Source organism: Hippoglossus stenolepis, chromosome 13, assembly GCF_022539355.2.
Source record: "Hippoglossus stenolepis isolate QCI-W04-F060 chromosome 13, HSTE1.2, whole genome shotgun sequence".
Classification (NCBI taxonomy): domain Eukaryota; kingdom Metazoa; phylum Chordata; class Actinopteri; order Pleuronectiformes; family Pleuronectidae; genus Hippoglossus; species Hippoglossus stenolepis.
In genome coordinates, this window is record NC_061495.1 from 17,796,618 (window position 1) to 17,813,209 (window position 16,592).

The window sequence follows — 16,592 nt, forward strand, 5'->3', positions numbered from 1 at the left end:
GGCACTCAGTAGTGAGCATATCTCCACCAAGATGCAAGTTCCCTTAAATTCAATCAAGCGGAACCAACTTTCCCACACAGAGATTTGTTCCCCATTATGATCCATGGATCAACTGCTGTCCCTTTTATATAAACACATACAGATGTTTCTCAGTCATTCAAAACATTATAAATAAATATCAAAACATATAAATGTCAGTGTATTGCTGCGCATAGTTGAGCTATCTGCCATCTCTTTCACTTATTTTCCAATTTCCTTGATCCATGACTTCAATACAGGTTATATTTATTTAAGACAGACACAGAAAATATAACATCATTGTGAGAGGCTTTTATTCACTTTAAAAAATCACCTCCTTTTTAAATTCTTCTCATCCATAAAAAGCATCAGGGTCATATGTGCAATATCATTGCAGCGATTATGTTTTTATCAAAGACCATTGAAAAAATCACAGCATGTAATGTAAACAATAATGAAAAGAAACTGGCCAAACATAACACTGATAAAACGAGCACGCTCACATTTACAAATGTCATACTTCACTTTAACTTATATTTATTTGACTTGTTAATCATTATTCTGATCAAAAGTGCGACAAGGTCCAGCCAATAGATACAAGTGTCGTGAATTACACAGTTTTTAAACAGGCACAGGAAGTCACTTAATTCCAATTCCGGGTGCATTTTCATATCTGATGTCACAGTCTGACAAATAAAATATAATAATTACAAAAAGTGGTCAGATGAAATCATTAGAAGCATGTACAAAAGCATGAGCTAACTGTTATAACCTTTCAACTGGACACAGAAATGTTCATTCTGTCCAATGAAAGTATCCACAACATTAAAGAAGATCCAGTTCACATTTAACATCTGATTATTAGAATATTGCCACATTGTGAGTCAGTCTGTGTTTCAGCAGATCGTTCAGTAGTGATCCAGCCCGCTGGACCCAAACTCTCCTCAGTCTCTACTTTGTCCTTCAGTGAAGACAAGTGCTTTCAAAAGAAATGTTAACAGTCACTCTCTCTTGGGTCTCAGCCCAAAAGTGGGAACCCTTCAATCATCAGGGTCCCATTGCAGCATTACCCTGTGTGCACGTCGGGAGCTTCTGTTTCTTAGGGGTCAGTAGCAGCCATCTTTCCAGCTGCCGTCCCTCAGGGCGCTCAGGGCAGCCATGGTCTTTGGGGGTGTCAGTAAACTACAGACACAGAGGAACGAGTCAATGGAATCTCTACTGCAGCAGTTTTTTAACTTTACTGACAGCGCCTCACTCTGGACAAACCATGTAAATGTTTTAACACGTGCCGTGTCTATGTCCACATTGTAAAATAATCGTGTCACATAGAGCTGCAAGTAACAATTATCTTCATAATCAAACAATTTGACAATAGTTTTTTCAATGGTTTTGGGGGTGACCAAACTTGTGACCAATGTTCTGTTTTTAAAATGATAGATTAAGCTTGTTGCTGCACATTTACAGTAATACAAATAAAAATGTCCCTTTTATATAAACACATACAGATTAAACATTATTAACAAATAAAATAAATATATTTTTTTGTTCCATGAATGCTTCTTCCCATTAAAACCCTGGCAGGCAGCCGACAGAGGTCTAAGCTCACTTCTTTCTTACAGCTCCCTTTTTGTTTTATTTTCTAATTTCTGACTCAAGTGACATTACTGCTTCTGGAGCTTTAAGACCTTGATGTATAAAATTGGATCAGTGGGACTTTTCTTACCTGCGTGTAGGTGGGGTGATTTTGCTCAGACGTGGGACTCCACTTGTCCCTACGAAGGAGGCTGGACGAGGGAGGGAGCTGCGATGGACCGCCGGCTGGTTGGCGCCAGCTTTCAGGGGCTGTGGTACCAAACTGTTGCTGGGTTTTAGGGGCTGAGGCAGTGCGATGCTGCTCGGGATGGAGTGCAGGCTGGCAGAGGTGGTCAGAGGGGTGGAGGCGGGGCCCTGCTGCACCGTGGGGCTCACGTAGGCTGTGGCTTTCAGAGGATGTCGGGGCATGGTGGGGAAGTTCGCCATGCTCTGGACTCGCTGGCTGAGCTGGCCTGGGGAAGGAACTGAAACACACAGCAAGAGGGTAACTCTAACTTCAGTAACAATATTGATAGTGCTGCATTTGAAAGTGCCATGCCTGCAGAAAAACAGCGCTCTATAGCAAACCATGAATAAAAATGAGCCTGGAAAAGCTGATTCATTCATAGACGTGAGGGAAAGAGTCTTACTGGAGGATTGGAGTCGTGCGAGCCCGGTGGACGAGTCAAAGCTCTGGCTGTTCCGCATGGAGGAAGATATCGTTGGCAAGGAGGAAGGGCTGTGGGAGGGTGGGTTGACAGGGGAAGCCAGGCTTGGAATGCTGGGAACACTGGGCATGCTGGGAGCTCGGATGAGGTTGGGCATGCTTCTCCGTAGCTTGTCTATGCAACCACATCAATAAACCAGATTGGGTTTTGCAGGTGTTGGGGTTTTGTAAAGATTTTGAGTCACAGTTCAAACAAATTGATAGTTAGATTTTCTGGGAATGCTAAAGACTAATCCTGCACATAACCTCCTAAAAACCATAACTAGTCTTTTCTTAGGTATATTAGATATACTGTATATAGATAACCAGTAAGGATTTTTAGAAGCCAATGATACATATATGGTAACACATAAATGGCAATGATTCCTGAGATATCATCATCATTATGTAATGGAGGTTTGATGCTTTACAGTTTAAACGTAAACTTTGTTATAAATAACTTAAGATAGAAAGAAAATACAAATACAACCAAATATGATGATTATGATGTGCAATTTATATTCTAATGTGTGATTATGATGTCTATTTTTAGTTACTTGTTTTTACCTGCTTACCAGTTTTGTTTAACCTATGTAAAGTATCTCTGAGCGTTGTTAAAAATGCTATATATATAAAATGTGTTCTGATAAATGATAATAATAATAATAATAATAATAATAATAGTAATATAGAGCATGAATTAAGAGATACATAAATGCACTTCTCTAATACATTGTTGATCCTGTAAAATAAAAGTTGTTATATTGGCACATATTAGAAAATATAAACGCTACTACTGATATGTCTGAGAAAGGCTCATATTTGTTGGGTTCATATATTTATAGATATAACATGATAAGATATGACGATTTAATTAGTGAGCTCAAAAGGTACTAGGAAGTGGATTTTGTTTCTCTGTGTTTCCAGACGTAAGGCTAAGCTAAGCTAACTGGCTGCTGGTTGTAGCTTTATATTTTCCATAAAGACATAGGAGTGGTATCAATCTGCTTTTCTAATGCTAAGCAAGCATGAGATTTCTGAATTATTATTAGATTTACCAAAATGTCATACTATTCCTTCAAGAATTATGACTCACTTAAAGCTATACACAGCATGTGAAAGTAAAATATTTTCAGATTTGCTCAGTTTCAAATTAGACGGCAAAATCAAGCAACATCATGCAACTGATGCTAAACTGACCCAACTGGGGACACTTTTCAAATCCTGCAACCAAGAGCTCTCTTTAAATCCATCTTGGCACAAACAGAAATCGTCTGGTCAGAAATTCGGTAGATCTCATATGTAGGTAATTCTGTAAAGGAGCTTTCAGCCTGAATTGGGACATTTATGTCCGTTTCACAGATGAAATCTCAGCCCTTGAAGTGATGTTGTTATTCACGAGAATGTTTAGTGACCAGAGTTGAGCTGCAAGTGGAAAAGTGATTCATGAGATGCTCACCTGTGCTATTCCTGTATGCCATCTGTAGTTCTGTGCTCAGGCTGCAGGGTCCAGAGTACTGGGAGAGTCCACTGAGTGAAAACTGAGGGGTGGTCGATGTGCGTCTGCAGTCTCTGATACTGGAGAAGGTGTGGGAGTGGGGTAGGCCGCCCCTCTGCATAGATCCTGTGCGGAACAGTCGAGGCTGGGGAGGAGGGAGCTGGTCGTACCCCTCATCCTCTTCCTCATCCTCCTCCTCCAGATCCATCTCGCTGCGCCTTAGGGAGTGAAGGGAGAAGCTGGAGCTGCGGCGACTGGCCGTTGATGAGGTAGTGGCGTAGTCCTGTCGGAGACCTGCAAGGAGACGGATCAATGCTTTAAGGAAAACATGTACAGTGTATGATACATTTAGTTCTGGAGCACCTCCTCATCCATTTCTCTGGATCAGTTGAACCCACTGATAACTGACTCTAAAGAACACTGGGTGTACTCGAAGATATGTTAACACCTTTTGGAAGAGGACATAAAATCTGAAGTATAAAATCAGGACTATAAGCACAGTTATGAAGATGCTTCCTATAAGTAATGTGAATTGGTTTCAGAAATAGAGGCAAGGCACTGAACACTGTGATATATTCACTTTCAAATCAATTTACGACTTTTAAAATGTGTGAATGTGTGAATGTAAAAGTCCAAGTGAAAGCCCATGGAGTTTCTGCAGACTTTCTCCCCCTCAGAAAGTCCGGAGAAGACGATGTGTGAACACAGCAGGAGATTCCCCCATTGGGTTCAACGCGAGCATCAGAGGATTTTCTTGATGTTGTGAAGGCGTCTGAGCAGAGAACCCCCCGCTGCGTTGTGCATGCATGAAAAGAAACTGCAGAGAAAGTCTGTACCTAAACTTTAGGTTCTCTTTCATTCAAGGTATATTTTGTTTTCTCTCCCCCCCCTAACGCCCACAAGACATTTAGACGGGCAACTCACTCTCCTCCTGAAGTCGTGCCATGACCTCCACATCTGTCATGTCCTGCAGTTTGTAGCCCATGGAGACGGACTCGTCCTCAAGCTCCGACACACCCACCTCACTGTCCAGGGAAGACTGCGGGCTGATGGCTGCATGCCGGCGACCCACGTCTAAAAAGAACACACACAAGAGAAACCCATCAACTTCATCAAGATATTTTAATCTCATCCAAGGGCAAGTGCACAACAGATAAGGGATGTGGGGTTTATTCTACAGAGGTGGATGGTGAATCACGGCAGAAATAATTGACACATCAGAAAATACAGATTTTCTTACTGTGGAGAGCAGAGTTCGACAGGAAGGTGGGCACTCTGTCACTGAGGCTGCAGCTCGTCCTGAGTGGGAGACTTGGCTGGAGGAAGGACTGAGCAGGTGATGGCAACGGGGCTTGAGAGGTGAGAAACACAGCAGAGAAGATTCACACATAGATAAAAACTCATGCAACATGCAAATCAAAAGTCAGCCTGCGTGATCAACCGTGTTCATGTCAAATATAGATAAACATCCACAAGGATTTTTTTTCTGGCAGAATTCGAGCTTTCACCATCTGTCTCCGAGCATGACCGGATAATCTCGCCCATGCAATTCGCTGTAATCTGATTGTAAACTGCAAGCGACAGGTTGTTGGAGGATCTGGGTTACGTTTATACCGCGAGCTCCCAAAACCCTGGGAGCGATTGATGGGATCTTATTACTTCTGATGTGGAATCGAGCGAGGACTAAGAGGTTTTCATCTGAGCAGTGAATGCAACCACATTAACGAACCAGATTGAATTGAGCATTGATTTGAAAGATAAACAGACGTTTATCTTTAAATGTCTGGCCCAAAGGTAAGCTAATCAGCCTTCATTTGCACATTCAGCGGCCATTTCTGTTAATTCACTTTAGATTTTAAAATGAGGGCAGTGATGGCCTGAAGGTTCGAAAAGTTCACCAGAGTCTCCACACTGGCAAAGTAAAACTGCTGAAATAAAGGTTACTTTCATGCTAATGGCTAATGGCTCTGTAAGGCAGTACGAGTGGTGATTATACCCAAAAGCTAACATTATCACTCTAATATGCTAAAATGTTCACTGTCTTAGTTTAGCATGCTAGTATGATAAGGTATGTAATTACCATTAAACACAAAGTAAAGCTCAGGTTTATGGGAATGTCATTAGTCTAAAAAGTATGTGGTCATTGATTGCACACGACAAATTTACACATTGGCCTGAAGGTGGAGCTGGATAAAACATTGACAGATCACCAGTCGTCATAGTTCATCCTGAAGGGGACATGAAAGTCTGTACAAAGCTTAGTGCCAATGTATCCAACACTCATCAAGATATTTAACTCAAAACAAAATGATGTCCAACTGCTCATGAAGCCAATACAAAAAAAGATTGTCATAACTCACTTAAGTCATAACAATTAATCCTCTGGGCACCATGAATGTCTGTTTAAAATTTTATTTAAACATTTTGTTTTTTGTCAATCCGTTCTCATAGTTGTTGAGATTTCTTACAGGATAGGTACAAATGTTGACCTGCTGATGGCACCAGGGTGGAAAAAATCCCCTAAGTCTTGAGGATTTATCCTCTTGGGACCGTCAATGTCTGGACACATTTTATGCCACAAATTAATGGCAATAAATCAAATCGTTTTTAAGATCTTTCAGTCTGGAGCAAATCAGTGAACTAACCAAACTACTGACCCTGCCATCCCTTGAACCAACTGATACCATGACTACAAATGAGAAGATGATAGACATAAAAAACATAATAATACTTACAATTTTTGATTAATAAATTACTCAAATAATAATTGATTATAATGAAATAGTAATTTTTCAGTTTAAATGTATTGCTGCTTTACCAAATCAAGTCTAAAATTCAGCAGCAAAGATCACTTTAATCAAACAGTCAGTTTTTACTGGTCTCATTTGACATGGGACAAACAACAACAACTTGAGGTTAGTCGCAAGGCTAGATCAGTGTGGGTTCAATGATTTGGTCGTGAATAAATAAACAAACCTCGATCCTCAAAGGCCCATCAGACGTTAGAGTGACTGTTAAGTTGTTAGCATGAGTTATATACGCATGTGTAGTAGTGGTTGTGGTGTAGTCGTGTTACCTGGGGACTCGGTTAGTGCAGCAGATTTAGTGTAAGGCAAGACGGGGCAGCTGAGTGTGGACAGCCCCTCGATGCAGCTGTATGGACGGACGGGGGAGACTCCTCTCCACCGCTTAACTGCACACAAGAACGCAGCGAAGGGAAAGTTAGTCTGATTACTTCACCATATACCACAAATACACAAACTCATACAGGACATTGACCATATTCAGACACACTCCAGCCAAATGTTAATCCGCTTTTTTACAGATCAGTATTGATGTTTTAAATGATTGGGACACGGCTCAGACGGAGGAGGCTGATACAGTAAGATGAGGGTTAGCTTACCACCGAAGCTTACTGGGCTAAACTAGAGATTTTTTGGAGGGATCTTGGGATAAGCAGGGATTGTGCATGTAGGTTACATCTCATTCCCAAAATCAGAATTAGATCCACTATATGTTTGACATTTGGGTGATGAGGTTACATTTATACTGTTAAAATGTGATGCTTTTTTATGTGTTACACATACAATATGTAACTTCAGCGGCTAAGGGTCTCTGGGCTTGAGCATCATTGGAAACATTTTTGATATTGTAAGTACACAAGTCAACAAACTATAGAACATAGTCTAGTACTATGATGAAACATTGTTACATATTATATCTTTAATTTCATGAAATAACAATGTTATATCATATTAAAGATTTATAAGCTGTAACTAATGGCTTTAATCATTGTTAAAACATCATTAATTAAGTTTAGAGCTCAGCAGTATAAACCATTGGCAGGCCTTTAATTTGATGTTACCAGGCTTTTGTTTGTTAGCTCCATTGACTGTATATAAAGATGGCTGACATGACAGCCCAAAAGTGAAGCCAAAGGGTCTCAGTCGCCACCCAGTGGCTGGCTGTTGTATAGATAATAAACCCCGCCTCCTCCATGTTAGTAGATTGGACATGGACCAAGTCAAAGTACACATCAAATTATTATTTTGTCAAAGATGGATTCTGTCATTTTAGGTAGTTCTTATCACACCAATGTTTGTTTAATTGTTAATTTTTCTGGTAAGTTTGGTTTTAAGTAGTTATTTGATGTTATATAAACATCATGATTGACAGCTGATACTGACTTGTGATTGGTTGTGCGCATGTCCTACCAGGACCTCGTTAGACCGAGGTTTCATCTCACAAGGTACTGCGCTGGCTCTGGCTCCAGATGACATCTTTGGCTCAAGTGGAAGTATTCTTAAACAGAATATTTTAGCTACAGTATATTTCTGGATAGTGTTTATATATATATTTCCATCTTCATATAAAGTCCATCAGCTTTGATGTTGTCTTATTAAATTGCATCATTTACAATGTATAAGTGCTTAATAACGTGCGCCTCATAAGAAAGTGTTACTGTGCTTTTTCACTGTCTTGCTGATTGGCAGTGAGTAGATTTGACCTGAAATGACACGACTGACTTGAGATAAACTGTCTTCAATGTGTAAACACTGGGTTCTCCCCCCTGATTGGTAGTCAGAGCGTTGCACGCCCGACAGAGCAGCGCATTTTGCATTCCCAGCGCAATTAGCCTCGAACGCTACTGGATAAAACTCACATTCACAGCAAGTTACACAAACAACGGCTGCTGGAGCTCAGTGACAAGGATGTATTCATGACCCCCAGGAGGGGAGCCAACCTTCACTGAATACAGCTCTGGTGAGAGAGGAGGACATTACACACTAAAGAACAAACCCCAAACAAATAAATATGTAGAATTTAATCACAGCTTTGACGAAGAATACGAGGATAACATAAAATCTGAAATGCCCACAGCATAAACCGATGTGTGCAGCAGTGTGCACTCTAACAGCACAAGAGTCTCTTATACAGGCTGTGTAGGACAAATCTGACTCTAAAACCCAGTTAATGTAAGCATGGTTTCTATGGCAACCATATCCCCTTGCATAAGTGTGGAAACAGTAAAGCACCAAATCTGAAACAGGGTCCAGCAGCAAAAATGTTGTTTAGTAGCACACTATATCCTGATTATAAGGGGGATTTGTTATATCCTAGTTATATCTTAGTGCATCTAAATATCATGTCCTTAATGTAGAAACAGCAGCGCGATGAGAAACACAGGATAGAAACAAATAACATATCCAGGTCGACCAAGAGCGTTGGTGCATCCTCAATTTGATTTGTCTAATCATTTCTTTATTAGTCAGAAAAACAAAAGAATGTGACAAATTAAAGTATGACAATAATAATGTTGTGGATGAATTGTATCCTCTCTCCAGCACTAAAGATTATTAAATGAAGAAAAAAAACAAGCCAAAATCCAAAGTAGGTTCAACTTCTTTTGAAATGCCCCACTACCAAATTAATATAGAAAGCTGGAAACTGAATTTAATATGATCCCAGCACATTTTCCAGTACATTCTAAATATAATCAAAACCAGGACAAGACTCAAATCCGGGGCACAAGTGTGAATGTAAATAGACTCTGTAGCAGCCACTTCATCCCCTGATCACTACTGCTCAGACTCTGGCTCCAGATTTCGTCTTTGGCTCAAGATATGTGGGCTTATTTTCTGGGTAGTGGGAGGAAGTGGACGTGTTGTGCATCCTTAGATACAGTCTATGTTAGCGATTTGTGGTCTCGCCCACGGATCCGTGTTATAGCTGATTGATGGACGGAGGGATGGATAAACTACTTTTGGGGTTGCAGCGTTTGACCAGCGCTTTCTAATCATCTCTATACTGTTGTTCATTAATACAATGTAACCTATTCCTCCAAAGTTATCAGTTTTGTTATATCTGCAGGGTTGCAAAATTTCTCTGTGGAGGTTGCGAAATGTGAAAAGTCCATCCAGCTTCACTAACACAGAAATAATCACTCCGTGGGAAAGTTAGCTGAAAGACATAAATATAAAGTTAAATGGTCGATTTGTTGTCACGACTGAGCTGTGTGAAGTGAAACGCTCCCACGGCTCAGGAAACTGAGGCTGAAATCCTGCTGCACGTGGAAACATTTTGCTGCTGAAGCTTATAGTCACATGTCAGTAGCCTGAGAGACAGATGTGGCAGATGTGGCTGCGGATGAGGGCTGTTAATCTCACTGGCAAACACACTGTACCTTGGTCCAGTCTGTGACAGAGGTTCATCTTCGCCAGCGCCACCTCAGGCCCCGGGTGGTCCAGTACCTGCCTGCACCACTGTAGAGGACTGAGGACACTCTCACCCTGCAGCTTGGCTCTGTGACTCACATACAGCCTGCAACACACAGCAAAAAGCCACAGTTTAGCACAAAAATTTTACACTGACATGAGCTGGAGGCTGCTGTGCACAACCAGTGCCCACACAGAATAAAAACTGGAGTTGAGTTTTACAGTGGGGATATTTCTCAGATGTGCAACAGTACAGTGCAGTAAAGCCTTTTTATAGCTAAAGTAAACCAGTGGTTGTGTAAAGGATCATGAAATCCAAATGCCAATACACCCGTAAAGTTCAAAATCTCCACAAAGAGCAATTTCCATTTTATTGACAACAACGTGAGCTCTGAAACCAACAGTGTCAAATAAAAACTAAAGTGCTGACAGCTTCATTCAGTGCAGTGATGTATAGGATGTGAGTGTTGCAACTGCAAGGATTGTAATATTGTTGGAATGTGGAATGTAGATACTTGTAATCGTCAATTATATTAGACAATCAACTAAAGGTTAATCAGCTATTTGGATAATCCATGAATAGTTTCAGTCAATTTTATGCAGAAAACTAATATTTTCTGGTTGCAGCTTCTAAAACTTGCTGCTTTTCTTTGACATATATTAGTAAAATGACATTTTTTGGGGATTGGATACTCCTGGGATTTGACAATACCACCTTGGGCTTTGGGACATGAAAACACAAAGCTATTTTCATTATTATTTAATGCACCAAATGATGAATCAAGGAAATAATCAATACACAACTTAAAGTCATCACTAATTGCATGATCTCGCATCTCTTGATATTTGTCCCTCAGCCAGAAAAAAACTGATAGAAACTGGTAAAATGGGGACGACTGAATAAAGACAATAAAGCATGGCCCACAGTAAAGCACATTCATCCACCAAAGGCCCAACAGTAAATGTAATGAAGCTAAACTAAATTTCACACTATTAGAAAAATCGGTCCCCTTAACACGCCTGATTGTTTCATCAAGATCTATAAATGATTCCCTGGGAAAACAGTGAAGATGTTGAAAAACGCACCTCGAAATTTAGTAGGTGCTTCCCTGGCATATACCTTCCACCAAGTTTCACGTTTTTTCACTCAGCGGGTTTTGCATAATCTTGCAAATAAACAAACAAACAAACTGACAGGGGTGCAAACACAATATCCTTGGCGGAGGTAATAATCAAACCGCCTGATTCGGAATCTTGCTTGCAATGACAAGATAATAATAAATATAAAAATGCGTGTGACTATGTGAATGACAGATTCTTAATGTGTCACTTCTGCGTCCAAGGAGAAGAAGATTATATACCGTGCAGGACTGAGTTGTCATTTGAAACGAGGCCACAGTGTTAAACACTGACTCGGGGGTCAGTTTGCTATGTTAAATGGACTGAGGATACACTGACACTCTCCACGGTTGCTGGATGCTGGATCCCATCCCTGCTGCATCCAGCTGTGTGCTACATTCTTCCACATGATTGCATCAGATGCATAAAGCTATAAACGCTTCAGCAGTCTGCGTGTTAGTGTGTGTGTGTGTGTGTGTGTGCGTGTGTGTGTGTCTTTGTGCTTCCCGAGTCTGCAGATACAGCGTTTCAAAGTAGTTCAGCCCGGGGCTCATGCTGCTGCATACAAAGACGAGCTGTTTGATCCCAGGCTGAAGCGGGTCATTGTTTCTAATTTCATCCCAGCGCTGTCTTCCTCCGAGCTGATACCTGCGCTGCTCACACGGTGCATGCTGGGATGCACAGAGCTTGTGTCAAACCTGGTTTTAGTTCTCCTTATTCTTCTTTCTTCCAGTAAAAACTCACAATGCAAGCATGTCAACACAGTCGACCAGTCGTGTGTTTTGCAGCTCAGGAAACTCTCAAAGATCAGCAGCATGTTTTAGAAGAAACCTAGAGGCTGTCATTCATGCCTTTGTTATCTCTCGTTTGGATTATTGCAATTCTCTTTTCACCTGCTTGAGCCGACTGAGTCGACATAGATCACAACTCGTCCAAAACACAGCAGCCAGATTTCTCACCCAATCCACCAAAAGAGGGCATAATACTCCGACTTCAGCTTCGCTTCACTGGCTTACAGTCAGTTTTAGAATTGATCTTAAGATTTTATTGTTGAATTTTAAGGCTCGTTCTGGACTTATAGGTACATATCTTTTGACAACATGTGTGTTGAGGAATTTTTGACCATCCTCACACATTACTGTATATGCCACTGTATATTATGTATATAGTGTATATTATTTCTGTACACCATTAAGAGAGTGGGGCCTATTTTGTTCCACAGATACTCCCTTCAGGTTATAGATAAAGGACCAACCAACAGTTCATTGTAGCGTTTACGCTTAGGGACTTTCATATCTAACTCAGATGCTCCAGACAGGGAGGCACCAACTTCAACTCTCACCAACTTCAACTCTTTTGCGTATTTCACCAGTGCTAAGACGTACGGACACAATGTGATTTAGGAATGCATATTTAGACTTAACAATCCAACACCTACATGTAACATAGAGAGTGACAGCCATTCTAGCCATTCATGGATGTGCTGTTGTAATGGGTGACGCAAGTAGAGGAAGTTATACTGGGATGCTGTGGGAGACATCTTCAGACTTGGGGGGGACAATTGTTCATGTAATTCTGTTAGCATTTGTATATTGTTGCACCTGCTGGTCTCCTTGATGCATCAAGTCTACATTAAAATCTTCTGCATAAGACATCAGCTGCTGCCTGAGCTCTCCTTTCACCAGCTTCCAGAAAACGTCCACAACAATATGTGCTTGGTCATAATCTGAGGTTCACAGCGAAGGCCCTACTCGGACCAAAGATGGACCTTTTGTCTCAGGGCTCCTACTCTTTGGACCAATCTCTCTATGAATAAAGTTTATTATTATTATAATTATAATTATTATTATATTAATAGTATAGTAGTAATATGTTTACCAGAGCCTGTAAGTCTACTCTTCCTGGATGAGAATCAATAATACAATCAATAGAGGACACATGCCAGGCAGTATTACAAATGATGTCTCACAACACCGCTGTGGCCTGTATAGAATCTGCACAGCCACAAAAACACAAACACTGATTTTAAAAATGCAACATCACAACCACACACTGAACATGCATGTGCAGTCAAGTGGTTGGTATAGTTACCAGCGATCAGGCTCTCCAACAGGGAGCACGGTGTTCAGGTCCAAAACATCCACCTCATCCAGGACAGTCGTGGCTCCGGCGGCGTCGCTGTCCTCCCCCGCAGCGGCATCAGGAGACGCCGAGCTCGCCTGGAAATAGGCGAACGGCTCCTCCGTCGGACTGCGGGCTCCGGGGGCGCACGGATGCTGCTGCGTGGGGCTGGAAACACCGTATTTAGCGTGGTAATCCTCGCTCGGACACGGCGTGCCAACGCCGCGCAGACCCGACAGAGACGTCTGGAGATGGTGGTGATGGTGAGGGCCGACGGAGCAATTGTTTACAGCGTTCGCTCGGCTCCGCAATTGTTCGTTCTGCCTCTCCAATTTTCGCACCAGCTCCTGCAGCTTCAGCACCTCCAGCTCCGCGTTGGTGATTTTATTGTTGCCATTGACGTCTGCCATCATCTGGGGGCTCAACACTTCTGCTTCCATCTGGTAACAAGCACATTGAGAGGGAGGGAGAGGCGGAGAGAGAGGCCTGCTGCTGCAGAGGGTCCTATTCAACTCAGAGAGGGTGTCCAGATCCCCCCTGTTTAGAGCTACTACTACTACACACACACTCACACACACTGATGCTGCTGCTGGTGAGACTGCACATCTTGCATCTCATTGGTCAGCAGCCTGGAGTTCAACTCCCATCACACCACTGCTGCGGAGGAAGTGTTTATTATAAAAACAGTATGGAGGCTGTTTGCACCCTTTAGAATTTTTATGTTTATATTTGCACAGTTCTAAATCTCAGAGGACAGGAAATATTCAAACAACAAACAAATACACTACATATCTCTAATAAATTATGCTTTAGAAACAAATAGCCTTCCGCATTCATACAAGTACAAAAAAATAAATCCCACAAGTACAAAAATATAATTAATATAATATTTTACTGCAAGTACAAAAGATTATAATAACTTGCTCATATTAAATATAAGAGATGACACAGATATTTCACCTCACTCTTGTTCATGGTGACCCCCACTGTCTGTATATCAAGTTTCAGAAGATTTTACTGTAGCATATTTGAAAAAATGAAAGGCAATGTTGCTACTTTTTCATTATGGCAATCATAACCTGTTCATATTCAATATATATGATTTTTAATCCTTGAGAGGTGACACAGATATTTCACCTCACTCTTGTTCATGGTGACCCCCACTGTCTGTATGTCAAGTTTCAGAAGAATTTACTGTAGCATATTTGAAAAAATTAAAGGCAAAGTTGCTACTTTTTAATTATGGCAATCATAACCTGTTCATATTCAATATATATGATTTTTAATCCTTGAAAGGTGACACAGATATTTCACCTCACTCTTGTTCTTGGTGACCCCCACTGTCTGTATGTGAAGTTTCAGAAGAAAATTAAAGGCAAAGTTGCTACTTTTCCAGTATGGCACCCATAATTTCCTCAAATTAAATATTATTAAAATATTCCATCGAGGTCAGGAATAGCGGTTGGAAAGGATATTATTTTGACTTCCCGAATGTATTAATTGGATGAACTGGCACAAACATTTGGCTCCAGACATTCATGGTCCCCAGATGAGGAATCGCAACGACTTCAGTGATTATCATTAATCTATCTCATTTAAAGTCTCAAATTTTTATTGTAAATCCCTTTGAGCTGTATTTTATGTATGAAAGGTGCTGTATAAATAAAATGTATTAATAATATTATTGTTATTATCCCAGACTATTGCTCTTGCGCAACAGTGACGTAGACATTTTTGGTTTGGAAGAAAATGTCTGGATAACTGTTGAGATTCAGGATTAATTAAAACTAGGGCTACGTTGTAGCACTAACGGGCCCGAGCACACGCATTTTGAAGCCTGTTGCGGTCGGTGGAGAGAGCGATCAATGACCAAGCGCACGTCTCTGCGTTGCATGTGTTTTGCGCACTGCGGCAAGGATAAATGCTTCACTTCCTGCGTCCGTCACGCAATGTCGATCCTTGCCTGCTAATTGCTCATTACGGTCCACGCTATCAATTGCACATCACACTGTGAACATTTTATATAAATTGAATGATAGTTGTAAAACAAAGCTTATTTCCTGTTGCCAGTACGTGGCGCCATCAGTATTATTACATACAGACTAATATATCTGTTCAAGTAGGGGCTCTGATGTAGCGTGAGCAATTTTGTGTCAATTGGACAATGTTACAACAACTTAATTATCACACTGATCAGTAGGTGGCACTATGACCCTGCACTAATATTAATATATGGAGCTGTTCAGGTCAGGATTGTGATCATAGGTCAGTAGTTCGGAGCCGGTTGGATAATGCAGAGTGGATTTACAAAGTACTTCCTGTTTCATGGCGAATCAGTAGGTGGCGCTATGACCCTGAGGAAATATTGACACATAGAGCTGTTCAGGCTTGGACTCTGATCATGAGACAGAAGCTTGGTGGTGATAGGACAATGCACAGTGGAGTTATGACAACATTGTCTCCTTTGGCGAAGGATGAATCTTCGCTGCACCTCAATGTTTACACGGTTTGAGGAAATGTCACAATTCTGACCATGGTCCTATGACTTGACTGAGCTGTTTTGAGCTGTATATTGTAAAGCAGCCAACAGCAGTGCATCAAAGTATAAAACATGTCACTTCCTGTCGCCAGCAGGGGGGGCTTTGACAACGAGTTAATATTGACACATGGATCTGATCAGGGCGGAACTGTGAATGTGTGAATGAGGTTTGAGGCTGATGGAACAATACACAGAGGAGTTATAATAAATCCCTCTTTCTTGGCGAATCATCAAGATTCTACGCCACACCACGGTCACACCGTGTGACGAAAAAGCGAAATTCAAGGTAGTTTACATCTCCATCTTGTTTAGATGACACTCACCTCAAAATGAAGTTGATCTGATGAAAGCCCTACGACAAGTTCGTCAAAGTAAAAAAGTGGAAAATGGACACTAAAGTCAAAATGGGGGGCTTCCTGTTTGGTCTAGCATATCTATCCAAGAGATTTATTTGTTTGTTATGAAAAGACACATGTCCCTATCGATTTTTGTACATGTCGGCCAATCGTAGTGCCGGGGCTGCACTTTAGGGGGCACTAGTCATTTTGCCACGCCCATTCCTTAAAACCATATAAATATCTTCATGGGGGGGCTGTTGTTACACAAATGTATTTTGAGGGAGACTGAAGCATGAACACTGAAGTTACAGCAATTTCGTGTGTCACGGCGAGTTGATGAACTTTAACGCCACGCCACTAATATGGCGTTTGACGAAAAGTCACAGTAATCTTATGCCTACATTATCAATATCTTGAGACCCATTTGATACAGTTTGACATGGTTGCGGTCAGTGGATGAGGAGGA

The 16,592-nt window shown here is 41.2% G+C and overlaps 1 protein-coding gene across 2 annotated transcripts; it reads right to left on the reverse strand.

The window, feature by feature from the left end:
* Nucleotides 1-315: 315 nt before the first annotated feature.
* Nucleotides 316-13,839, reverse strand: slain1a (SLAIN motif family, member 1a). Of its 2 annotated transcripts, XM_035173772.2 has the most exons (9): nt 13,220-13,839; nt 9,979-10,115; nt 6,871-6,987; nt 5,035-5,145; nt 4,719-4,868; nt 3,756-4,088; nt 2,241-2,432; nt 1,742-2,075; nt 316-1,200 (listed from the first exon to the last, which is right to left on the reverse strand). In XM_035173772.2, exons 1-9 carry the CDS (start codon nt 13,687-13,689, stop codon nt 1,125-1,127), a joined length of 1,920 nt encoding a protein of 639 aa, XP_035029663.1. In that variant the 5' UTR covers nt 13,690-13,839; the 3' UTR covers nt 316-1,124. The 2 variants fall into 2 exon arrangements, with proteins under 2 accessions (XP_035029663.1, XP_035029664.1); XM_035173773.2 differs by lacking the exon at nt 2,241-2,432 and having other exon boundaries at nt 13,220-13,838.
* Nucleotides 13,840-16,592: the final 2,753 nt, after the last annotated feature.